Source organism: Chiloscyllium plagiosum, unplaced genomic scaffold (assembly GCF_037043375.1).
Source record: "Chiloscyllium plagiosum isolate Xiang-an unplaced genomic scaffold, Cpla_swu_hap1 HiC_scaffold_47, whole genome shotgun sequence".
NCBI classification, from domain to species: domain Eukaryota; kingdom Metazoa; phylum Chordata; class Chondrichthyes; order Orectolobiformes; family Hemiscylliidae; genus Chiloscyllium; species Chiloscyllium plagiosum.
This window is the reverse complement of record NW_028270185.1, coordinates 9,594,350-9,621,674: the sequence shown is the minus strand read 5'-3', so window position 1 is coordinate 9,621,674 and position 27,325 is coordinate 9,594,350. Positions and strand designations below refer to the sequence as shown.

General features: G+C 41.0%; 1 protein-coding gene across 1 annotated transcript in view; it reads left to right on the top strand.

Moving 5' to 3' along the window:
- ap2s1 (adaptor related protein complex 2 subunit sigma 1) overlaps window positions 1–24,432 on the top strand; it is a 44,040-nt gene extending 19,608 nt beyond the window's left edge. Inside the window, exons 3-5 of the mRNA XM_043680881.2 lie at window positions 13,874–13,987; window positions 20,397–20,456; window positions 22,880–24,432. Coding sequence (XP_043536816.1) covers window positions 13,874–13,987; window positions 20,397–20,456; window positions 22,880–22,981 — 276 coding nt within the window. The 3' untranslated portion in view covers window positions 22,982–24,432. The remainder of the gene's footprint in view (window positions 1–13,873; window positions 13,988–20,396; window positions 20,457–22,879) is intronic.
- Window positions 24,433–27,325: the final 2,893 nt, after the last annotated feature.

The window sequence follows — 27,325 nt, the reverse complement described above, 5'->3', positions numbered from 1 at the left end:
TTTAAGGAGGCGCTGAGATGTATATTGAAAACTTGTAAACAACTTGCGAGGCCTTGGTTTTTTTTTTAAAAAGTTGGAACAATACAAGCAGCCTGAATGGGTGTGGTCAAGCTCTCACAGAATCAAGATTTTTACTTTCTTAGTTTTTCAGTAGCAGTTGTTGCTGGAGTCTCAGCAGGGTTTGGAAGCTGCTGTACATCTCTCCCTGCTACATTCTCCTCTCTCGGTTACAACTAAAAACTGGGGGAGAGGTCTCTTCCTTCTACTGGAGTTGCATGTGAGACCATCTGTTTTATGAATTATCTTTTGCCAAGAGTGCGTTTATGGGATGTTACTATATTGGAACAGTTACTGTTTAGTAACCAATCTATTATTCTGCTACGTTTTCCAATAGAGTTATAGCTAAGCCAATTCTTTTATTTTTTCCACTTTTGTTCTATTTTGACTAAAGTGTATGAATACAGTGTGCTTTGTTTCAAATCTGGAAGTTTAACCAATCAAATTTCATCTGGAGAGCAGCACCTTATCTTTAAAGTAAGAAAAAGTTAGGGTTTAGACTATCATTATAATATATTTTGAGGGGGTCAGGTCTGGTCCATAACTCTTATAAAGGAAATAATGTTCCTGCACTGGATGTTGACTCCAGTCTTGAACAGTTCACTTTTTTTTCCAATTTGCTCCACTCATCTTCTGTTGGCAGCACCTTTGGGTAGCTTGACTCACCAGTCATTGCATGCAAGTCATGACGGTTTTTTACGAGACTATCAGTCAATTTACACAGCTGAATCCAATTAATCCAATATCGACATGTACAGCCTTTCCAATGAATTGTGTGTGGGTGCTGTGAATGTCACTCATAGCAATCTGGGGCAAGGTGTTTGTCTCCCGGACTCTGCTTCTTTAAACAAAGTGTAACACCCCACGCTGCCTACGCTGAGATCCAACAATCCAAAATATACTGAAAATTGAATGAGTTTACCACTGAAAAGGGGAAGAACCTGGCAGCTTTGTTGACAGATGTCATTGAGCCCTTAACTAGAAAATCACTGATTCAGTTCCTGATATGTAATGAATTAATTCATCTCCACTGAGCCAGCAGTTGGGGATGCTACAATTAACATGTCAGGTTTTATTTTGGAATTCTTGAAGCCAATGCCTTTAACAGATTTATAATACAAATAGCTGTCCAAACGCCACAGCTAATTCTGGTCATTTGTCACTAAAAGTGAATACCAACATCTGGTAGAATCAACAGAAGAATGACCCCATAGACAGTAACATCTGCCCGCATGTAACCTTAATGGGTAGTGTTTCATGGCAGTAACGCTCATGTATTCACAATGCTGCGACAGCTCTAGTGGGACATAGCTAATATGTAACTTGATTGCCTTTGAGTCATTAGTTTCACATACTGCTCCAATTAGCCCTGTGCTGTGTCGCTGTTAGTTCACTGTTTTGTTTACTTCTTCGGTGTTATGTGAATTGTATTAATCCTCAGAGTACTGACTGTTTGTTTTTTAATCTTACAGCTCCTACTGCACATAGCGAGCTTACCATGGCAGCAGTGAGCAGTGGGACTCATTCGTTCTGAAAAATACTTCTATTTCTCCCCTCTTTAGAGGGCACTGATTTATACTGTGGATGTAGAAATTCAATGATATCTGGCCCATGTGACTATATCTCAGTGTGTTGGCAAACAGCATGCATATCACAGGCTAGAAATAAATAATCTTTCTATTCTGTGGCAATAAGTGCCATGCCAGGTGGTACACTAATGTACCAAACTAAGATTCCCCAAGAGTTTTGTCGCCAGAAGCCTCCCATGTTGCACACCATAGGGCCTCTGATTCTGAAAACACTTAAACTGTGCTCCCATTAACATACAGTTATCTCAGATTGCTGATAACAGTAGATTCCAGTGTTCTGATTTAGGACATGTCCATCAAAGATGTATCGAGCTAATAACAGCCTTCAACAAGCCTCCAGAGCCATAAGTTCAAACAGCTTTACAATCAGGGTCATGCACAGGCTGGCAACATCACTGTCTCAATGAGTGTATTTTAATGGTAAACAGGATTCAATTTCAGACCTGAAAACAACAGACAAAAGAGCTGCAGAGCAGGAACACTGAGTATTATTGAGCAAAACACAGAAATGCACAAAGGCTCAATCTTTCCTCAGTTCCTTCTCAATTTTAGCCAATCAGCATCAAGGCCCTGTATGCTCAAACCATGGAGTACCAATCTGCAGAAAGGTTGGCATCTAAGTGGACGTTGTGATTAGGCTGTCACTCGTGCCAATTTGAAAGTTTTATTGGAATGGAAACAGATTTTAAAAAATCATATTATACTATCAGCCCTTACTGAGTAGAATGATCTTAGCACAACACCAGTGAGCAGTGGAACTTGAGTTTTTTCTGAAAAACATTTCTATTTCCTTTGTTCTTCAAAAGCCACTGATTTATGCTGAGATACTAGCAGCTCACTGAAATTGGCCCATGTGGCTATTCTTTGGTGAGTGTTGGCACACAGCATGCTTATTAGATTAGAAATAAGTTTCCTTTCAATAACACAATTAAGTGTTATGGGCACTGACGTTGAACAGTAATTTATCAGAAAAAGACTGCAAGCACTCAAAAAGTCAGGCAAAATGAGAATGGTACATTAAAAACAGCATAGATTGGCTTCTCATCACTGCACTCTTCTGTTAAACTTGGTTTAAAAAATGCTTCGAGTTGGTTTAGAAAGATTATTCATAAATGTTAAAAACATTTTTATATAGATTTCAGAATTGAAGATCACAGCGACCTTTTAACATGCCCTTAGATCCCGGAAGTAGTAGGGCATGTAAATAAGGTGATTAAGAATGCAAATGAGATTATTGCCTTTACCACCCAAGGTATAAAATACGAGAACAATAAGGCAAAATTAATGAAACGGCAAGTTGTGAGGGGGATGCAAACAGTTTATGTAGAGATATTGAGAGGTTAAGTAAGTGGGCAAAAGTTGGCCAATGAAGAATGATGTGGGAAAATGTATAGTTGTTATTTTTGGGACGGAGAACAAAAGAACAGTGTTATTTAAATGGAGAGAAATTTCTGAAAGCTGCAACACAAAGGGATACTCACAGATGAAACATAGGAAACTAGTACACAGACAGCAGGAAAGCTAATGGAATTATTTCAAGAGGTTTGGAGTATAAGAATAGGGAAGTCTTACTGTAACTGTACAAGGTGGTGGTGAACCCATATCTGGAGTACTGTGTGCAGTTTTAGTTCTTGTTTAAGAAACTATTATTTCAGTGGAGGTTCATTAGGGTGATCCTTGGTATGGAAGGATTATCTTGTGAGCAAAGGTTAAATAGGTACTCGTTGGAATTTAGAAGAATGAGGCGTGATCTTATTGAAACATCTTGGATTGTTAAGGGGCTTGACAGGGTAAATGCTGAGAGAATGTTTCCCCTCAATGGAAAGTCTAGGACTAGGGTGCACAGTCTCAGAATAAAAGGGCAGCAATTTAACACTGAGATGAGGAGGGATGTCTTCTCTCAGCGGGTTGACTGTCTTGGGAACTCCTTGTCACAGAGAGCTGCGGGGGTAGAGTCATTGTCATTGAAAGCTGAGATAGATTCTTGAGGATTAGGGGAGTCCAGGGTTACTGGGAAAGGGCAGGACATGAGGATTGTTGGATCAACCATGATCCAATTAAAATGGCGAAGTAGGCTTGAGGGGCCGAAAGATCTTCTCCTGTTCCTATTTCTTATTGTCTTATAGGTTATGCTAGAATTATATAAAAGGCAGCTTAGACCACAACTCAACTACTGTATGCAGCTTAAGTCACCTGTTTATTCAGAGGGTCAGAAGAGATTTACTGGGATGCTGCCTGGCTGGAGGGTCTGAGCAATGAGGAAAGATTGGATAGGCTGGTGCTTTGAGGAGAAAGTGAGGACTGTGAAGGGCTCATGCCCGAAACGTCGATTCTCCTGCTCCTTGAATGCTGCCTGACCTGCTGCGCTTTTCCAGCAACACATTTTAGGCTGGTGCTTTCTTTGGCACAGCAAAGATAGGGTGGAATGGAAGGCAGTTTCTTCCATGGAGAGAGGTCAGTAATCAGGGGCATAGAGTTAAGTAAAATGCAAAGAGGAAGATTTATTTCACTCAGAGATGGAATCTGGAATTCGCTGCCTGAAAAGGTGTTTGAGTCAGAAACTCTAATAAGCAATTGGCAAGTGGGAGAATTTTAAAAGTGAGATAATGAGAGTTCAGAGGCATTATGTTCCTGTTAGAGTAAAGGTTAAGGCTGGTAAGGGTAAGGGACAACAAATGACTAAAGATATTGAGGTTCCAGTCAATAATAAGAGGGAGTCATATATTAGGTATATTCACTGGGATCAAGTGAATCTCTTGAAGAGTATAAGGGGAGTAGGGGCATTCTTAAGAGGGAAATCAAGAGGGCAAAGAGGGGATATAAGATAGCCTTGGCGGGTAAGGTTAAAGATAATTCAAAGAGATTCTACACCTACATTTAGAGCAAAAGAGCAACTAGGGAGAGAGTAGGGTCCCTTGAAGATGAATGATGTCATCTATATGAGCAACCAAAGGAGATGGGAGAGGCCTAAATGAATTTTCTGCATCAGTTTTTACTTTGGAGAAAGAAATGGAGGCTCGAGTGCTTGGGGGAATAGATATTGATGACTTGAAAACAGTCCACATTACAGAAGAGGAAGCTCTGGAGGTCTTAAAAAAACGTAAAGGTGGATAAGTGTCCGAGAACTGTCCAAATATATCCCAGGATATTGTGGGAAGTTAGGGAAGAAATTGCAGGGCCCCGAGCAGATATATATATATCACCTACGGTTATGGGTGAGATGCCAGAGAACTGGAGGGTGGCTAATGTTGTGCCTTTATTTTAGAAAGACTGCCAAGCGAAGTCTGAGAACTATGGAATTGTGAGTCTGACCTCTATTGTTGGAGGGGGTTCTGAAAAAATAGGATTTACATGTGTTTGGAATAGTCAACATGGCATTGTGCATGGGAAATTGTCTCCCAAACTTGATTGATTTTTTTTTTGAGGACATAAGATTGATGAGGACAGAGCAGCAGACATGGTCTACAGGGACTTCAATGAAGCCTTTGACAAGGTTTCGAATGGCAGACTAATTAGTAAAGTGAGATCACCGAAATTCAGAGCGAGCTTGCCAGTTGGATACAAAGTTGGCTTGATGGTATGAGACAGAGGGTGGTGGAGGATGGTTGGTTTTCAAACTGGAGGTCTGTGACTAGTGGTGGGTCGGTGCTGGATCCACTTTTGTTTGCATTTATATAAGTGATTTAGATGAGAATTTAGGAGGAATGGTTAGTAAGTTTGTGGATGACACCAAAATTGGTTGTATAGTCAACAGTGAAGATGGATATCTAAGATTACAAAGGGATCTTGATCAATTGGGCCACTGGGCTAAAGAGTGGCAGATGAAGTTTAATTTGGTTAAATGCAAGATTGCATTTTGGTAAAATGAACATGAGTAGGACTTGCATGGTTATTGGTAGGGCCTTGGTTAGTGTTGTAGAACAGAGAGACCTAAGGGTTCAGGTGCATATTTCTTTGAAAGTTGCATCACAGGTGGACAGGGTGGTTAAGAAGGTGCTTAGCATGCTTGCCTTCATTGCTAAGACCATTGAGTATAGGAGTTGGAACATCATGTTGAGGTTTTACTGAACATTGTTGAGGCCATTTTTGGAGTACTGTGTTCAGTTTTGGTCACGCTGGTATAGAAAGGATGTTATTAAATTGGAGAGGATTTGCCAGGATGTTGCTGGGACTGGAGGATTTGAGTTATAAGAATAAGCTGGGACTTTTTTCACTAGAGCGTAGAAGGTTGTGGGGTGACCTTATGGAGGTTTATAAAATCATGAGGGGTATAGATAGAGTAAATAGCAAAGGTCTTTTCCTAAGGCTGAGAAAGTTCGAATCTAAAGGACAAAGTCTTAAGGTGAGAGGAGAAAGATTTAAAAGGATCCGAGAGGCAATTTTTTTCTCTCACAGGGTGGTTCAGATGTTGAATGAACTGCCAGATGGAGTGGTGGGTGCAGATATAGTTAGAATATTTTTTAAAACCATTTGGATAGGTACATAAATAGGAAAGGTTTAGAGGGATACAGGCCAAACATAGGCAAGTGGGACTAGTTTAGTTTGGCAAACTTGGCCAGCATGGATGAGTTGGACTGTAGTGTCTGTTTCCATTTCTGCCGAATGATGCTATAAGCAATATTAGAATATTCATTTGTGTTGCCATCGTCTCCATAGACCTGGACCAAAGCTAGGAAGTGCAATTAGTGAAGCCAGATTTTTGTTGGCTGGCGGAGATAGGTAGCACAAAAGGAGGCTGAGTCTACTGTTGCAGTAACCACAAGACCAGAAGACATTGGAGCAGAAGTAAGCCATTCAATGAAATCAAAGCTGATCTGACCATCCTCAGTACCTGTCTTTTCCCTCTAACCATTGATTTCCTTATTGATTATCTGTCTGTCTAAACCTTGAATATAGTCAACAGGCGTAGACTCTAATTTGCTTTTCAACCATGCGGGACTCTGCGGTCCATGCATGGGAGCAACTTCTGGAAGTAGAAGTCAATAGTCTGATCAGTGTGCAGACGCCAGTCAACCTTGGAGAAGCTGAGCACATGCACAGCCTCACTGCTTAGGGGGAATGATGTTAATGACCCCGCCTTGACAGCACTCTGTGGCAAAGAATTCCATAAATTCACTACCCTCCGAGAGAAGGAATTCAGCCTCATTTCTGTCTTAAATAGGTGGCCCCTTATTCGGAGATTATGTCCTCTGGTCCTCGACTCTCCCGCAAGGGGAAGCAACCTTTCTGCATTTACCCTTGTCAAGTCCCCTGAGAATCTTGTACGTCTGAATAAGGTCCTTATTCTTTGAAACTCCACTGATTACAAACACAGTCTATTCTTCCTTCCCAATAACAACATCCATCCTTACCTGGTATTGGCCGAATGATTATTTTCTGCAGTGCCCTCCATTGCTGTACATTTTTTGTTCAATAAAGGGGCCCAAAACTGTTTGCAGTATACCTCTGTGTTTTATAGACAATAGGTGCAGGAGTAGGCCATTCTGCCCTTCGAGCCAGCACCACCATTCATTATGATCATGGGCTGATCATTCTCAATCAGTATCCTGTTCCTGCCTTATCCCAATAACTCTTAATTCCACTATCCTTAAGAGTTCTATCCAACTCTTTCTTGAAAGTATCAGAGACTTGGCCTCCACAGCCTTCTGGGGCAGAGCATTCCACACACTCACCACTCTCTGGGTGAAGAAGTTTCTCCTCAACTCTGTTGTAAATGGCCTACCCCTTTTTTTAAACTGTCCTCTGGTTTGGGACTCACCCATCAGCGGAAACATGTTTCCTGCCTCCAGAGTGTCCAATCCTTCAATAATCTTATATGTCTCAATCAGATCCCCTCTCAGTCTTCTAAACTCAAGAGTATACCAGCCCAGCCGCTCCAATCTTTCAACGTAAGATGGTCCCGCCATTCCGGGAATTGACCTTGTGAACCTATGCTGCATTCCCTCAATAGCCAGAATGTCTTTCCTCAAATTTGGAGACCAAAACTGCACACAATATTCCAGGTGCGGTCTCACCAGGGCCCTGTACAGCTGCAGAAGAACCTCTTTGCTTCTATACTCAATTCCTCTTGTTATGAAGGCCAGCATGCTATTAGCTTTCTTCACTGCCTGCTGCACCTGCATGCTTGCTTTCATTGACTGATGTACAAGAACACCTAGTTTTGACTAGAGTCTTGCAGGTTTAGCAAAACCTCTCTACCGTTTAAACTCCAGTTGCTTTGAAAGAAAGGCCAACATTCTATTTGCCTTCCCTATTACTATTGAACGTGAATGCTGGCTTTTTATGATTCATAAGTGTGAACTTCCAAATTACTCTGTTCTGATGCTTTTTACAGTCTTTCTCCATTTAAATACTATTCACCCTGTCTGTGCTTCCTATCAAAGTGCATAATTTCACATTTTCCTATATTATATTTCATCTGCCAAGTTTTTGCCCACTTGCTTAATCTGTCCATATCTTTCTGTGGACTCTTTGTGCTCATCCTCACAATTTGGCCTTCTGACCAATGTTTGTGTTATCTCCAAACTTGCTACAATACATTCACTTCCTTCATCCAAGTCATTAATATCTATTGTAAGTAATTGTGGTTTCAGCTATGGACACTGCGGCGCTCTACTAGTTACAAGTTGCCCTCCTGAAAATGCCCCCCTTATCTGAATTCCCTGTCTTAGCCAATCCTCTCTCCATCCTTGTACACAAGCTCCAAACCCATGGGTTCTTATTAAGTAGCCTAATGTGTACTACCTTTACCAAATGCCTTCTCACAATCCAAGTTCTGGATATCCACAGCTTCCCCTTTATTTATTCTGCTTGTTACCACATCAGAGAATTCTGACAAATTTGTTAGACATGATTCCTCTTTACGAAGCCATGTTGGCTCTGCTTGATCTTATGATGTGTTTTTAAATGATTTGCTATTGCATTTTTCCCAGTGGCAAACCAGCATTTAAATTATCTTATTGTACTAAATCATTTGTATGAGCAAATCCGAAAAGAAAACCTCAATGGGTTATGAATGATGTTAGCAGAGGTGGAGATCACATTGATCGAGGCATCCAAGTGACAATTGTTTCTGTGTAACCTTAACAGCGAATGTAAGCTGTCTGTGTGAATAGAAGGGTGACACAATTGAGCTCAGTCATGCCCGTATCTGGTTGCCATGCACACACTTCCAGTATAGTATTTAAAATTGGAAATCATGGCTAATTTTTCTTCGCTGGCTCAAATATCTCCATGCTGTGGTTAGTTGTAGCATGCCTAATGTTACTCAGCTGAGATTCCATGTACAGCACAGATAAAAACCAAACTTGCAGTAGCAATCCTGGCTTTACAGCTTGGAGCCTTCAGCTTTAATCTGTCAAGACAATCAATTGCAGCATGTTTTAATACCCGATATCATTGGGGTCGTTGCTGAATGCAAGTACAAGAGTTCTTGCTGCAAATATACAGAGCATAGTTGAGGCCATACCTGGAATATTGTGCGCAGTTTTGGGCTCCTTATCTGAGGAAGGGTATTCTTGCTATAGAGGGAGTGCAATAAAGGTTTACCGAATTGATTCCTGCGATGACACGGCTTGTGTATGAGGAGACGTTCAGTTGGTTAGGATTGTATTCACTGGAGTTGAGAAGAAGTGGAGGGAGGCATTTAATATAAGCCTATAAAATTATAACAGGAGTAGACAGGTTGGATACAGTAAGGATGCCCCAGATGGAAGAGAAGTCTAGATATTAATGAGAGCAGTGCATTTGATGTTATTCTCACAGACTCCAGTAAGACCTTTGATGTTGTCCCACATGGAAGGCTGGTCCAAAAGTTGAGAGCCCATGGAATCCAAGGCTAAGGAAACTGGATCCAAAATTGACTTACAAAAAGGAGGCACAATGTGATGGTGGAGGGTTGTTTTTGTAATTGGAAGCCTATGACCACAAGGTTCAGTGCTGAAACCCTTGCTGGTTATATGTACATTAATGACTTGGTTGTAAACCTAGACAGCATAATTAGTAAGTTGGCAGATGACATGAAAATTAGTGGTGATGTTGACAGAGAGGAGGATGGTCTCAGGCTACAGTCTGATACTAGTCAGCTGGTAAATTGGGCAGAGCAAGGACAGATGGAACTTTATTCCAGTAAATGCAAGTTGATGCATTTTGGGAGGCCCAATAAGGGAAGGATATATACTTAATGGTAGATCCCAAGGGAGTACTGTTGGGGAGTTCAAAACTAGACAGCAGAATTTTAAGGTGAGAGGAGATAGATTTAAAAGGGACCTGAGCAACAACTTTTTCACACAGGGTGGTTCGTGTGTGGAATGAAATGCCAATCACCTCCAATCTCTACCTCCCCACTCAGATCTTCATCTGTCTACTCCCTCCTACCTTCTGTTACCAGTGACAGTTTTGGCAGCCTGTTCCCATGTTATGAAACTTTTTCCCAAAGACCTCTTCAAAAAATGCCTTTAATATCTACGTGTTTAATCATGATATGCACCAGAACATTTGTGACAGTATGAAGATGCCTTTATAAGTTTGAATTACTATTTAATGATGAGTAATTCTGCAAAGACAGCTTTGCATCCAACAAGAAGTATGGTGATTTACAGACGGATTTGTCTTATTGTCACTCCCTGTTACTGCCACTGCCTTCAACTCTTGACCTGGGTGGGGTTTTTTTACTTCTGTCCCTTTCCACATGCATGATCATTTAGCCAATCAACATCGAGCTTTGACAGACTCCATATCTGTCATTAACATATGACTGAGCGAAGAGAATAGAGTGAGGGATGGAGCGTGGTTAATGCCAAGACAGGGACTTGGAATTGACAGACAATTAATGAGTCGTGAAAGAAATATTAATGCCATTTAGACCCCTGAAACTGATTCAGCGAAAGGAAATGCTCCAGATGGGAATGAATGCCAGGAATGATGGACATAACCTGCTTTGTATATCACTGTGATCTGTTAAACAAGTATCAAAAGTGAGGGAGCACCACTACTCCTCTGGTTCAGTGGGAAAATGCACCATCTTTTATGACACTGAGTTGTGCTGACCTTTGGAATCTTATCCCCCTCTAGCAGACCATTTCTGTAACTTGAATTGAGACACTTCAGTTCAATTTAGCATCTCCCAGCTAGGGAGGGCAAAAGAAAATCAACCTGTATTCACTCTTTTGAATTTGCTGAAACGTAGATGTGTTTAGTAAGGACAGGAACATTATGATGCCGCCTGTAAGCTGCTATGTTGACACAATCCACGTTGAATCATTTCAGGCACCACCTTCTGCATTCATGTTTTAAACCTAACTCAAAAAGCAGAGCTTGAGGGTTCATATCTCAGGGCAAAAGAAACCACAGTGTGGGCTAGGGTGATAGATTAGCCAGACCAGTCAGAGGAGTGAAACAAAGATAGAAATTGCTGAAGAAACACCGAACTTGAAGCATTAACTCTATTTTCTCCCCATAAATGTTGCTATACCTGCTGAGTTTATCCAGAAATTTGTTTTTGTTTCAGATCTCCAGCATCCACTGTTCTTTGTTTTGTTCCAATTAAAGGGGTGGCAGATTCCGCTCCCTGAGGAACTGTACAAACATTAAATAGTAGAGAAGAGGCTGTCCTTTCTTGCATGCCTGTTATAATTCACTTACCTCCTCATTCAGCAGATAAAGGTCTTTTTCTGCACCCAGACATGAATATTTCCTTCCAAGTTGGTGCCCTATGGCACTTCATCTTTCCATCTCTATTGTCCCCATTTCATCTCCCAGTTTGCTTAGGATCCTGCAAATCTATGTTTAATATTGGTTCTAACCTCTAGCTAAGCATATCAGAACATAGAACAGTACAGGCCCTTCGCCCAAGAGGGTGTGCCGAGCATTTATCTTAATCTAAGATCAATCTAACCTACACACCCTTCATTTACTGCCATCCACGTGTTTGTCCAGCAATCACTTAAATGTCCCCAATATCTCTGACTCTAGTACCACAGTTGGCAGTGCATTCCACACACTCACCACTCTCTGCGTAAAAAAACCTACCTCTGACATCTCCCCTAGACCTTTCTCCAATCACCTTAAAATTATGACCCCTCGTGACGGCCATTTCTGCCATGGGGAAAAGTCTCTGGCTTCTATTTCTGCCCGTTCAAAATCCACCCTCTCTTCTGATCTGTAGCTCTGATTTCCATCCCCCAGCCAAATCAGTTTAAACCCTCCTGAAGTACTTTAGCAAATCTCCTGCCCAGGACATTGGTGCCTCTCCAGTTTAAGTGCAGCCCGTCCTTCATGTACAGGTCCCACCTTCCCTAGAAGATACCCCAATGATCTATGTATCTGAAGCCCTCCCTCCTGCACCAGCCCTGTGGCCACGTGTTTAGCTGCACTCACTCCCTGTTCCTCGCCTCACTAGCACATGGCGCCGGTAGTAATCCTGAGACTACTACTCTGCTCGTCCTGGTTTTTAGCTGCCAGTCTAACTCCCTGAAATCACTTTTTAGATCCTCATCCCTTTTCCTAGCTATGTCATTGGTGCCAATGTGCTCCACAACTTATGGCTGCTCACCCTCCCCCTTCAGAATATCGTAGACTTGATCAGAGACATCCCAGACCATGGCACCTGGGAGGCAACATACCTTCCAGGAGTTCCATTTGTGACCACAGAATCTCCTGTCTGTTCCTCTAACTATTGAGTCCCCTATTCTGATCACTCATTCCACAGCAGTCACCTCATATCTGATATAAGGACGTTATTTTTCACAGTTTACTTATCATTTAAAAGTGTATAGCGCGAGTTCAGGTTAGATGTGATCCTGACGCATGACACAGACCCTGTCCACACCAACGCATCTCTTTATCATTGGTTAGTGTGTTAACACTCATTTTCCATCTTATGAAAACATGGCCACTTAGGCAAAAACTACAGGAAGACACATGACTGCTATGGAACCAATGACATCACTTTTGGGTCAATGGGAACATTCTTGGTTCAAGTGCTGTTCAAGAGGCTTCAGCACAAAATCTAGCTGAGCAGTTCATTGCAGTAGTAAGCAAGTGCTGCACAGTTGATGGCCTGTCTTTCAGATGAAATGTGGCCTTGTCAGAACAAAATAGCTAAGAAATGTTTGAAGGGATATGGAGACAATGAGGTCTGCAGATGCTGGCGATCAGAGTTGAGTGTGTGTTGCAGGAAAAGCACAGCAGGTCAGGCAGCATCCGAGGAGCAGGAGAATCGACATTTCAGGCCGGAGCCCTTCATCAGGAATGAGGCCAAGGAATGGAGGGATATGGACCAAGCTCAAGCAGGGTGGGGACTAGTTTAGTTTGGGATTACGATGGGCATGGACTGATCGGACCAAAGTGTCTGTTTCTGTGCTATATTACTTTATCTCATGGCTCCATTTGAAGACAAGCAGGGAGATTTCTCTAGGTGTTATAGCTCCCATTTAATTCACAACCAGCTAAAAGATTGAGGAAAAATATGTTGATTGCTTTGAATTGTCAGTCAATGCTAATCTTTACTTTTGTGCCCAGCAATTGGCTGAAAACAGGCAATCTGCAGTTTAAAAGTAAATGTATAACTTTTTTTATTGAATACTGTATGTTGAAAAATTTAAATGCATCCCATCTTTTCTCCTCAGTACAAATGAAAAACTGTAAACACAGGCTTGATGTTTTTTTAGAAGCATGAACAGGTTGTGTGGAGAGCTAGGTTTCCTGGCGCTGGGTGCCTATTTTAAATTGTGTGTACATACTACATGAGGGCAGTATATGGGTCTTTTGTAATGCCTTCCATGAGTGAACAACCCACTTATTTTCATTTTGTTTGATATATTACTTAAAGAATGGCCACTTGCATAAGGTACCAAAGGGCTACAAGCTATGGCAGGAAATCTAGGCATAAGTAGCAAATGTTTCGGTTTCTCTTTCTTTAGTGATTAAATGTTGAGTCAGAAAGATAGCTGAGCTGATATCAAGTGGTTGGTAGGGCAATGTGGCAGAGTTCTGATGTAACCTTGCCCAGGTGTAATTTGCATCAGTCCCAACCCTGCAATTCACTTTTCTATTCAGGAGTCCAAAGACTTGGGAGAAGAAGTGATTGGCGGAGTGTTTGTGAAGAAGGGGAAGGAAGAAAAGCATGTCGCTACTAAATAAATTATGCTTACTTGTGACCATATGAAGTTTGAATGTATCTGCTGCCAGTAGAGCTGCTTTCATAAGTTCTTCTATTCCTTTTGCAGTTTCGAAACTTCAAGATAATTTATCGACGTTATGCTGGGCTCTACTTCTGTATTTGTGTCGATGTCAATGACAACAACCTGGTCTACCTGGAAGCTATCCACAATTTTGTGGAGGTAAGAGGCACTGGAGCCTGACATGTTGATGTAACCTCTCTGTTTTTAATTTTAACTTCGATCATATAGAAAAATCTTTCATAAAGCCTTTGTTGTCAGAGTTATTTGCTGGCCCGTCCACCTACCTGTGTTAAAAAGACAAAACAAAAATTGTTATGATTCCAATTGATGGTAATATTGAACAATCAGATCCCACAGTGAAAACTGGCTTGATGGGTCATAAGTTTAATTTTTGCTACTGGATTGAAGGATTATGGACAGCGGGCAGGAATGTAGAGTTGAGGCCAAGATGAGGTCAACAATGATCGTGTCAAATGCCGAACTGCCAGCGCCTGTCCCTAGTCCTTAGGTCCTCATGTTACCATGGTGGTTAGTCACTGAACGGTTACACAAGGCTGAAAATATTTCTTAACCCAAGGGTGCAAGTTTAGTCTAAGAAACAAACAAAGCTATAAAAATAAACAACTGTTTTGCTGTTTATGTTAAGATTTTTCTAAACTAATTTTCAAGGTGTTTCTCAGCAATGTCCCTCGGATATTCAACCCCAGAGAGAGAATATTTACAAACTAAAAACCTTCTGCTCATGTGACCATTCTCTGAATTGACTCCTTTGCTGAGAGGTGAAAAGTTCTCCTGAACGGAACTCCTGATGCTTCTCATCTGGAGGCAAACTAAATTAATAGTCTGTTTTCTCTCTATGGTGCAAACTTAGCAGTATAAACGGTTCAACATTAACACTGCAGGTATCCCACTATGCACTTAACTGAATCAAATGCTTCCTTGCAGATGATGTATTTAGATCACTGTTGAAAATGACATTCCAATCTCTTTATTTTCAGAAAGAAAACACCTTTACAAGACTGATCAACAAAACCCAAATTCTGAAATTCTAGTATATATTTATACACCTGTATCATAGTACTTTGAGTGCTGAGCTATCAAGAGCATGATGATCCCGTTGGGCAGGGGAGTGGTGGGATCCCGTTGGGCAGGGGAGTGGTTATCTTCCAAATAGTTGGAAGATAACTGCCTTTATCCCTGATTCAGCCATGTCCACTGCCTTCCACTTTGCTGCTCTGTAGCTCACTATACTTTCACCTCTGTCTTCTCTCAATTTTGCCTCGAATCCTATGACTCCACGATTTAATATCAAGTGCCATGAATTTGAGCTGGAACACCATCAGGAATTCCACCTCTGGACGTGGAGTAGGTTGTGTGGGGAGCTAGGCTTCCTGTTGCTGGGTGCCTGTTTTAAATTGTGTACATGCTGTATGAAGGCAATATATGGACCTTTTCTGATGCCTTCTGTGAGTGAACATCCCACCTATTTCCATTTTAGAGTCTTAGCGTCATAGAGACGTACAGCATGGAAACAGACTCTTTGGTACAACCCGTCCATGTCGACCCGATATCCCAACAAAATCTAGTCCCACCTGCCAGCACCCAGTCCATATCTCTCCAAATCCTTCCTATTCATATACCCATCCAAATGCCTCTTAAATGTTGCAATTGTACCAGCCTCCACCACTTCCTCTGGCAGCTCATTCCATACACGTACCACCCTCTGTGTGAAAGGGTTGTCCCGTAGGACTCTTTTATATCTTTCCCATCTCACCCTAAACCTATGCCCTCTAGTTCTGGACTCCATGACCCAGGGGGAAGACTTTGTCTATTTATTCTATCCATGCCCCTCATAATTTTGTAAACCTCAGCCTCAGAAGCTCCAGGGAAAACAACCCCAGCCTGTTCAGCTCAAATCCTCCAATCCTGGCAACATTCTTGTACATCTTTTCTAAACCCTTTCAAGTTTCACAAGATCTTTCCGATAGGAAGGAGACCAGAATTGCATACAATGTTCCAACAGTGGCCTAACCAATGTCCTGTCCAGCCGCAACATGACCTCCCAACTCCTGTACTTTACTCTGACCAAAAAACGAAAGCATACTAAGTGCCTTCATCACTATCCTGCCTACCTGCAACTCCACTTTCAAGGAGCTAGGAACCTGCACTCCAAGGTCTCTTTGTTCAGCAACACTCCCTAGGACCTTACCATTAAATGTATACGTCCTGCTAAGATTTGCTTTCCCAAAATGCAGCACCTCCTGATTTCCCTTTTAAGTATACTCCTACTGCCTTTATACTCTTCTAAGGATTCATTCGATCTATCCTGTCTATACCTGACATATGCTTCTTCTTTTTCTTAACCAAACCCTCAATTTCTTTCGTCATCCAGCATTCCCTATACCTACCAACCTTTCCTTTCACCCTAACAGGGATATACTTTTGTTGGGTATATTACTTTAAGAATGGCCACTTGCATAAGGTACCAAAGGGCTACAGCTGTGGCAGGAAATCTGTGCAAACCGAATTTGTATGCAGGCATGTTCTATTTTATCAGGAAGTTTGTAATTGCTTCCTCCTTGTTAGTGGGGCTAGTTAACCGTGATTGTTTTGTGTCTCCAGTAAGGGAAAGGGATGTTACTAGGGCTGGGCTTTAGAAATAAGTTGGAGGATATCATTTGTGTAAATGGATCACTGCAAAGTGACCAGAGAGTATTTTAATAGTAGAGTGGAGAGTAGAGTAACTTTTTATTTGCTGATTCTGCCATATACAGCTGGTACAAACAAAGCGAAACAGCGTTCCTCCAGGACCAAGGTGCTATATGAACACACAGACTACACGAGAGGACAGTCATACACAGGGCAGCATAAAGTGCATAGAGAAGTGTAAAACATGCAAGACAGCACAGTAATTCCTGGCAAGACAAGACAATAGGCACAGTGGTGGATGAAATGACAATGTGACAATGAATGATCATTAATAAAACATTGTTTTAGCAGCAATTCAAAAAGTCGTCTAAGAATTGCAAATGGAATAGAGTGTGATCATACTGTGTTAAGGAGCCTGATGGCTTGGGGGAAGAAACTCTTGCGCAGTCTGGCCGTGAGAGCCCAAATGCTCCGGTACCTTCTACCAGATGGCAGGAGGGAGAAGAATTTGAATGAAGGATGTGTGGGGTTGTCCACCATGCTGTTAGCCTTGCGGATGCAGCATGTGGTGTAAATACCAGTAATGGAGGGAAGAGAGACCCCATGATCGTCTCAGCTGTCCTCACTCTCCACTGCAGGGTCTTGCGATCCAAAGATCCAAAACAGTGCAGCTGCACAGGGTACTCTCAATGAACCCTCTGTAGAATATGGTGAGAATGGGGGATGAGGGATGGGGGGGGGGGTGGGCTTTCCTCAACCTGCACAGAAAGTCGAGACGCTGCTGGGCTTTCTTGGCTGTGGAGCTGGTGCTGAGGGACCAGGTGAGGTTCTCCGTCAGATGGATGCCAATAAATTTTGTGCTCTTTACAATCTCCATGGGGGAGCCATCGATGTCCACCAGAGAATGATCACTCCGTGCCCTCCTAAAGTCAACAGCCATCTCTTTTGTTTTGGTCCACATTCAAAGACCGGTTGTTGGCTCTGCACCTCCTCTCTGTATGCTGACTCATCGTTCCTGACTCATCTGAAGGGCAGTAACCTTTTTCATCAAAAGGACCCCTACCTCCTCCAATAATGGAGGTATGGTAGCTTTCTCAAAGATGCCTGCGCTTAACACAGGTGTCCATTATTTGTGTTGTGTTTTGGGGATCAGTAGACAATTCAGTCATCAAGAGCTCTCGTTGGTGACCCTGGCCCTGTTCTTACCTGATGTTCACACTGTTTGCAGCATGGTTTCTATTGGTAAGTAATTAGGAGCAGTAGCATTGCTATTCTCCTCCTCCCTAGCTCACAGAATGTCAACTGTGCTGCTGAATAATAATAATCTGGCCTGGCTGAGACTGACAGTTCACACAGAATTGAAACTGGGATGTGCTCTGCTGCATTATTGTACAGTCGATGAGGCTTTACCTATCAAGTCTCTTTCTAAGAACCAGTGCAGATGCAATGAGCCAAATGGCTTGTTCCTGGGCTGATTCATCCAAACATCTAAGTCTTTGAATTAGTTACAAGTAAGATTCAATGAAAGAGTTTCCATTGTCATTTGGGATTGTCTTCCTTTTAAAACCATCCAAAGTGTCAGTTTGTGTGAATAAACTTTGCTTAATCTCTTTTTCACCAACTCACAAGGAAAAGGAAATTTAGACCGTAGTATTCACAATCTGGAGGTGCCGGTGTTGGATTGGGGTGGACAATGTCAGATGTCACATTGCACCATGTTATACAGCTGACAAAGGGTTATTTGAACTCGCAAGTATTTGGAGCGCTGATCCTTCATCAGGTGCAGTGACTATTCACAGATCTGTGTTGGGAGTGCGTTCACCACCAATGCCAGCATAATGTACAAATTTCTCATTTGTTCAGCAGGATAGAGTGTATTCAGTGCCAAGTGCAGCGAAAATAACTTCTGAACACCAAACTAATTTGTAAAGTATTGCAGCTGAGTATAAATCTTCAACCCCATCCTCTGGCTTTGCTGTGTACTGGGGTCAAGAAACTTGTATTCTGAAGCATAATTGAGATGAATGTTCTGAAAATGGTCATACAAAGTCTTCATACTTATATATGTCCATCAATTTGCAATGATATCACAACCAAATCTAGTTTTTCACAATGAGGGGGCAGAGGATAAGTATATCACCATGCACAAATGAATTTCAGTCTTCATTTAAAGATCATATCCTTTATAGTTATTATGAAATCCTCCACATGTACTTTAAACTGTCCATGTAAAGTTGACACTATAATTATTCATCAGGGCAAAGAGTACGAGAACAAGGAGGATGTGATGAATCTATTCAAAATACTGTGTAGGCCTCAACTGGACTAAATGAGTCCAATTCTGGATGCATCGCTTTAGCAAGGGTGTGGTTAACATTCACAAGAATGGTTCTAGGGATGAGGTGTTCCAGTTGCTTAGATTGGAGAAGATTAAGATGAGATGACTTTTAAAATCATGAGGCATTTGTAGAGAAAAGCTTTTATCTGTGGGCAGAAAGGTAATCAGAAGACACCACTTTAAGGTGATTGACACACCATGAGAAATTTGATTAAGCAATAAGAGGTTAGAATCTGGAACGCACTGTCTGAGAGTGTGGTTGAGATCGATTCAATTGAGGTTTTCAGAAGAGAATTGGCTAATTATCTGAACAGAAATGATTTGCAGCCTTATGAGGAATAAGCAGATGGAGTAGGACTAAGTGAGTTCATTTTATAGAGAGCTAGAATGGATTGATGGGTTAAATAGCCTCTTGTGCTGTAACCAGTGCGCAGTTCTGCTGTTAATGCACCTTCTGCTAACTGTGGAGGTGTAGCACCTCCACCTGTAGAAGTGTGCAATTACAGCTTGGCCATTTAACCTCAACAAGTTTCCATTGTAACTGTGGATATTGGAGGAAAATCCCAATGGGAAGTCTGTGCAGATGTAAATTTATTTATTTGCAAACATCCAATTTATGAACGTGATCCCAGTATAAGAGTATCATTTTAAAGATCTGACATATGAACATTTCCTGTACTTGTGAACGGCTACTTTATATTATCCTGCACTGTGTGCTGTCTTTCATACAACTCACCTTGCAAATGGACTCAAACAGAACACGTTCACAAACTGGGGAATGTCTGTAAACATTGAGAAGCCAAGGTGAGGAATCAGGATTATGGTTGAGAGATGAATTGATTTCATTTTGAAAAGGTAACATTGGAAATCCTAAACCGGTCTGGCAGCTTCTGTGGAGAGAGAAGTAATTAGTACTTTGAGGCAGTGACTTTTTATCAGTATTAAATTTCTAAATTCTTCATTTATTTCAGCCATGGTTATTTGATATCCAGCTTGAAGTTTAAAAGCTGTAAGTGAAAAAAAAAGATTGGGCAAGTCAGGCTGATGTTCAGAGGAAGTAGCAATGTACCAGGTTCTAATTTCATATTTGAAAGCAGAGGTATCTGAAAAGTAAGCATATTTAAAGCATTTGAGGAATGGAAGAAAATGTGCATGGGACGGCCAAGGAGCTTTCATGGAATATAGATGGTCATCTGTTCAGGCAAACTGTTGGTTGAATTTTACCTGGAAACATGAAGTAATCTCTGACTCACATAGATATTGAGCCAGTCTTCAAATCCTGGACTTCAAATTTTGAGTCCCTAATGATGTTTGCTAAATTGGCTATTAAAATACAAAATAAAATGCAGGAAGTTCTTATACCCTCCAGGAGCTAGTTGCACCATTCTTAGGAAAACAAGCCTTTGTAGAATGGTTACGTTCTGAGTGCCCTACTTCCTTGTCCTGTTCTGTTTTAAAGAATAACCACTGTTTGTTTCCTGATCTGGTTAAAAATTTGAACTGTCTAAGCTCAAGCAGAATCCCACATTTATATGAAAAGTGAGTGACATTGTTTTGTTTGTCGTCTGCATCTTATTGCAGGTTTTGAATGAATATTTCCATAATGTCTGTGAACTAGATCTTGTCTTCAACTTCTACAAGGTAAGTCATTCTGCAGCTGTGTCTCTCCCTGGTCCCCTTTTCATGTTTTCCCCTATTACCAGTCCACCAAGAACCTAGCCATTCACAGTGAGCAGGAGGTCTAGCATAACTTTATCTTTAATGTTTTAATTATGTATCCCTGCACGGTAGTGGGGATTGAACTTGCAGCTTTTGATTAGTCCAGGCCTGTGGATTGCTAGTTCAGTAATATAACCACAGTGCTACTATGCACCATGTCAGCTAGCACAGCAAATTTGATAAATGTTGAGAACATTGACAGAAAAGCAAGACTGAAATTTGTGATGACAAGTGGTAAAATTTCTGTACAGGAAATGCATGCACGACATGAGATTTTTATATACAGTCAGTTCTACTATAATGCACGTTTTCTCAATGTGAATTGGCTATAATGCGATTGAAGACGAACCTGTGTTGGCTATAACGTGCTTCCGGTTCAATTTGTTTGAATTAGGCTGCTATTACGTGAATTTCTTATAGCGCAGGACTGCATTGGTGCAGAACTATTGTGTTATATCAGAACAAATACAGCTCGACTGGATAAACCCGGTAACCTGTTTGTCATGTTCCTTTAACGTACATGTGGGATGCATTTTGGTTGTGACAAGTTGTTAATAATGAGATTGAAAAGGCCCATTTATCCAGCACCTTTTACTGTTGTGTCAACGTGTTTGTTCAATTCAGCCCCTCACGTTATTCTCATTGCTACCAGACATATCGATAGCTGTTAGTATTTTATGTCATTGTTACATCTCCTCCAAATCCAACTCCAGTCTGGCAGGACATAATCTATTATTTAGATATGATTTTACCTTTTAATTAAATTTTATTCATTCACCCACCTTTATCCTTTCCTTCCCTTCTCCACATAACCCTGAATCTTGAATTGGAATTAGTTTAACAAACAACTCAATTGTAGCCCAAAGGGTTCAGTTTGCCACTTGCTGTACCTATGTCACAATATTGCTACTTACTCAACCCTTATCAATGCTGTCCTGCTCTTTATTTGAGCAAGGTTCCTTGTGCCAAACAAATTCATTGAAATTGGTGTAGTGGAGGCAAGGGAAGGTGAATATTACTTGAAAATTGAGCTGTTTTCCCTACATTTATCATTCTGTCTTGCTTGATAATCGTGTTAGCTAAGGATGAAGAACTATGTTGTCCAGAGCTTTAACAATCCAATATTTTGATGAAAATTGTTGTTGCTTTCAATTAGTAATTCCACCTAATTTGGAGATGTCAGTGTGTTGGACTGGGGTGTACAAAGTTTAAAAAGTGGGCAACACCAGGTTATAGTCCAACAGGTTTATTTGGAAGCATTAGCTTTCGGAGCGCTGCTCCTTCATCAGGTGATTATGGGGATGAAGGAGCAGTGCTCCGAAAGCTACTGCTTCCAAATAAACCTGTTGAACTATAACCTGGTGTCGTGTGATTTTTAACTAATCGCACCTGGTTTCGCAAGGGCAATTAGGCAATATCAATAAATGCTTACCTTTCCAACCATGTTCATATCCCAAGAACAAATGTTTTTTAGAAACCTATGTATGATTTTAAATCATCTGCAGCACAAAGATCCCAGGTTAGCTGATCCATGCTTTAGTGAGCTGATGTTAGGACAGAAGTCAGAATACAGAAATACGTTTGCTTCAGTATATCTATATGCTGAAAGAATAAAATTGATCACAATACATAGAGACCGGAGACATAGACAAGACATTTCTACTTGTGGCAAAGACTAGAACTGTGTGCCATAAAAAGATGGTCACTAATAGATTTAATAGGGAATTCTGGAGAAACCACTTCTCCCGGAAATGATTACAATATGGAACTCTCTACCACAGATTCAAGAACAGCTTCTTCCCTGCTGTTATCAGACTTCTGAATGGACCTCTCAACTTTTAAGTTTAAATATTGATCTCACACCTTCTCTGCAGCCGTAACATTGTATTCCTCGCTCTGTTCTATTACTGTATGGCATGCATCCAAAACAAAACTTTTCTGTGTGCCTAGGTTCATGTGAGTAATAATTTGGATCAAATCAAAATATTGTTGAGAAGATACGTATTTGAGGGGAGACTGGATAAGCGCGCCAAAAGGAAGGAATGAGGGTCATGTTGATGGGTTTAGATAAAGACAAGTGGGAGGAGATTTGTGAAGAGCACAGATTCTGTCATGGATTTGTTTGAATCTGTGAATCCAAAGATTGATATAAAGAGCTGATTATACATGACAAGTCAATGATCAGCCAGTGAATAAACCGAGAGGTGCACAATGACATTTTGATTTATTAATTTTAATAGCAATGGCAGTACCCAGTGACAGATGATGGAATGTGTGCTAGTGATATGAATATTTCTGGATTTCTATGGAATAATGCACCTAGTACCTTTTCCTCATGTTTGCAGGTATATACAGTGGTGGATGAGATGTTCCTTGCAGGCGAGATCAGGGAAACGAGCCAGACAAAGGTGCTAAAACAGCTCCTCATGCTGCAGTCCTTGGAGTGAAAGTTTTGATCGAAAACTGAAAGAACATTTAAACAGCAACTCTCTCCCTTCGTGTTCCATTGGTGTGCATGTATGTATGTGTGTGTGTTGGAGCGAGTGAAAAGAGGTGAATGAAACATACAGGGAACAGTGAATGTTAACCCAATTGCTACAGGAGAATGACCATTTAACCCCTGTCAAACCCCACTGAAATATTATGTAATGCTTCAGCATCTCTGTCATGAGTTAATCTGATTGTAAGGGGATCCCGTGCCTCTGGTTATCTGGCTGTTGATTCATTGGTATCCACACAAAATTCTAAATTTTGGAGGCTGCACTGTCAAATTAGCCCTAGCATTAGGCAAATAGTTGTTTTGCAGTAGGTCAGTTGGACTTTGTTCAGAGAGGGAGGAAAAGTGCAAGCACACTGTGGGACCATTAATGTAATCTGAACACAAGCCTGAGCTTTTAGCAGTGGAAATTTGTGCAGGCTGTGTCAGTGTTGTCAATAGAATTTCAGATGAACGCAGTAGTGAGCAAATGAAATTTTCAGATTCTGTCCATAGTCCTAGGTGTGTATTTTGCTGTTCCTGCAAAGAGCAATGTACAGTCACATCAGAAATATTAGTGGCGGGTCCAAATTTGAAAGATTATTGTGCAAGAAATGCTTTTTAACACATTTTGTCCTTTGATATAGTATATGAGTGACAGCATGCTGGATATGATTAATACAGCAAAACCAGTGTATTCTTGTCACCTTAATTTATGAACAGCTCTGTCAATTTACTGCCTCCAGTTCAGTTTTAAAGAAGCCGAGTCATTTGGCCTCAGGATCATTGTTACTTTGGGTTTTTGCCCATTTAAACTTACACCAAGCACTCTGAGTGGGAGCATTGTTTTGATTAGGTTTGTTGGAGCTAAATAATAGAGCTCTATTCCATGTGTATCATGCATTTTCTAATGCTCCTTGCACCCAGAGATCATAATGTAACATTTCGTTCATACAGAGGAAGAGGGAATGATCTGGCATTAACAATTCAGGACTTTATGAAATTGAGATTCCCACAGATTGCATTGGGGGCCATTATCCCTCCACCAGGAAGGCTTGATGGAAGCTATCAGGAAATTCACCAGTCAAATAACCAGAATTCAGTAACCTGTGTTTGTAGTTTACAGAGAACAGTATTTTCTTTGATTTTTTTATCATTTTGTTCCAAATAAGACATAGAATTTGTGGTAATTGATGCTAGTAATTGAACTGTCTGCAGAAATGAGCAGAAAATGTTGTAGAAACATTTAATTTTGTTCCATTGACCAAGTCACTGACCGATTGGTGGCACTGCCGGCTGCGACCTTGTTCTGTGTAACTGTTACTTAATGACAAAACGTCTGGATTTATAACTATCCAAAGCTCTGGAAAGCCACCAGTCAAAATTACCTGACTGAAAGAATAAATGTAAATGCTGACTGAACATCCAGGGTGACTAATCACTGTTCACTTTGTACTGTTGCAGAGTTATAGGTCTGTGGTTGGGTTAAAGCAAAATGCTCTCTAGATGGCATTTTGTTTGAGATAAGACATTTGCCTCACCCTCTTTTTATGGCTCGTGTTTGAATAAAGTATGTGCGTATGAAAAAATCTGTTTTCAACAACCATCTACAAAGGGTATGTGTACTGGTCAGTACATATATGTTGGTTTTTCCTACAATCCCACAAGCTACAAGATCAATCAATTGACAACAGTATGAATAGGGTCCAAGCCATTTCTTTACCACATAAACTTGGTGCTGAGAGAAGGCATATCAAAACGATCGTGCATGATAACAGAAACCCTGGCCAAATCATCATGTATTGTAAATCACAAAAATCTATATCCACAGCTTTGGTTCCTGAATGATGCCCAATCTACCTCTGAATACCCTGGGAGGGGGAGAAATGACAAACGTTTGAACAACAGATCTGTCTCACACTGCTGCCACATAGTAAATCTTCCAATGCTGAAACTAATTCAAAGGTTTTTCTGACCACATTAGTGAGTAATGTCTGAGTTTCAGCAGTGTGGGGCTAGGTATGTCGACAATATGTCCCTATGACTGGAGAATTGTATCAACAACACGTCCTGTTGACCATTCATAGCAGCAGCCTGCTGATCGTAATGAACCAGCCCGTCACTGCAAGACTCTCAAGTGTATCCACCATCAGATGCATTTCTGCCATTGGAAATCATTTATTAAATAATTTGGACTGTTTTAAAAGTTACGTGTGAACCAATTTAAGGTCACTTGGACTTGAAGTGTGTGATGCATTTGCCATATAAATAAACACATGGGAATCTGTAAACACGTAGAATCATAGAACTGTACAGGACAGAAACAGATGCTTCAGTCCAACTCGTCCAAGCCGACTAGATATCCTAAATTAATCTAGTCCCATTAGCTAGCATTTGGACTAATCCCTCTAAATCCTTCCTATTTGTGTACCTATCTGGATGTCTTTTAAATGTAATTGCACCTGCCTCCACCACTTTCTCTGGCAGTTCATTCCATACACACACCACCCTCTGCGTGAAAAAGTAGCCCTTCGGTCCCTTTTAAAGTTTTCCCCCTCACCTTAAACCAAATCCCTCTAGTTTTGGACTCCCCTGCCCTGGGGAAAAGACTCTGACTATTCACCCTATGCATGCCCCTCGTGATTTTATAAACTTCCATAAGGTCGCTCCTCAGCTTCCTATGTTCCAGGGAAAACAGCTTCAGCCAATTCAGCCTCTCCCTATAGTTCAAACCCTCCAACCCTGGCAACATCTGTGTGAATCTTTTCTGAACCCTTTCAAGTTTCTCAACATCTTTCCTACAGCAGGGAAGCCAGAATTGAACACAGTATTCCAAAAGTGGTCTCACCAACATCTTATCGCTGTACCATTTATTTTGAAAAAAAAATGGAGATGGTCAATCGCTGCTGTATCTCCATGGCAACATCCTGCCGAATCAGAATTTACCTGCTTAGCCTGAGAATTAAGATTGACTGAACTGTTCTTACTGTGTTTCCATGTCAGTAATGACCCAACCAGTCAGCACCCTTTCCCATGCTGTATAAAAGTGTTTTTTTTAACGTGTCCTAATTCTGATGAGTGCAGGCCCTAAAAGCTTTAATGTTTGTATCCTGATAACAATGTTTAAAATCTTAGTTTCACTTAGTGAGACAGCATTTTGGAACTGTCGATAGATTTAAGCTGCTATGTTGAAGCAACATTCTGTTGCAATAAATGTTAGAAATTATTCTTCTGTGTTTCCATAAACTGGCAGATGGACAAAGGTTGGGACACAAATCGTCCTACCTGCGAAGAGTCTCAAACATGTCATCAATGCTGGCACTCCCAGTGTAATTCAACACAATTTTTATTCATACAGTATCTTTAACATAATAAAAACTTTGAAGATTACTCACTGGAGCATCATAAAACAAAAACTTGACATTGAGCTATCTAAGGAGGTATTAAAGCAGACACTCAAAAGCTCTGTCAGACTAAGGGGACAAAGGCAGGTAGGTTTAAAGCGGAATTCAACTTGGGGAGCTGAAGGTAGAGCCACCAAGCAGGAATACTCTGATTACATGAGCACAGATATGTCAAGAGCATTTCACCACTGGAGAAGATGACAGATTTGGTAATAGTGTGTGGCCATGGCAGGATTAGTAATTGAAGGTAATTAAAACAGAGGGGTTGCTTAACCAGGAGCATATTTGGAGCGATTGTCTTTCAAATAAGATATTAAACAGCAGCTTTGTCGTCATGCTTGTTGCTCAACGTAAACAATTTGATATAATGGATGAAAACAAGTTTGTTTCTTTCTCTCATTTAGTCCAGATATTCCTTTCTCCCCTATGTTCGTCTCCCACTGCCTCTCTCAGTCTCCAGTCTATTCCTAAGCAACACAGGGTGGATTGAGGGGCAGGGAAGAAGCCTACCTGCTCTAATCAGACAAGGTTCGCATACAGTTTTTCAGTTACAACAGCAAAATGATGTATGGATAGAGATTCTATGAGGACTGAAGCTGTTCAGCACCTGTGTACAAGTTTTTTACTGGACAGTTAAGAATGGGCAATAAATACTGCCCTGGTCAATGATGTCCTAATCCCTTTAATGAATAATAATAAAAATATTTATCCTTAGAGAGCGTGTACTCTCCAGCCTAAAACTGGGTACAGGGGGAACAAAACCAAACTTAGAAATGTACAAGAAAGAGTTTAAGCAGGTCTGGCAACCCAAGTCTCCATATTCACTTGAGCATGTAGGTCCTGTGTAATCTTTGGTCTAAGCCATACGGTCCTAGAGTTGGTGTGGCCAATTTATAAACAGGCTGAACTAT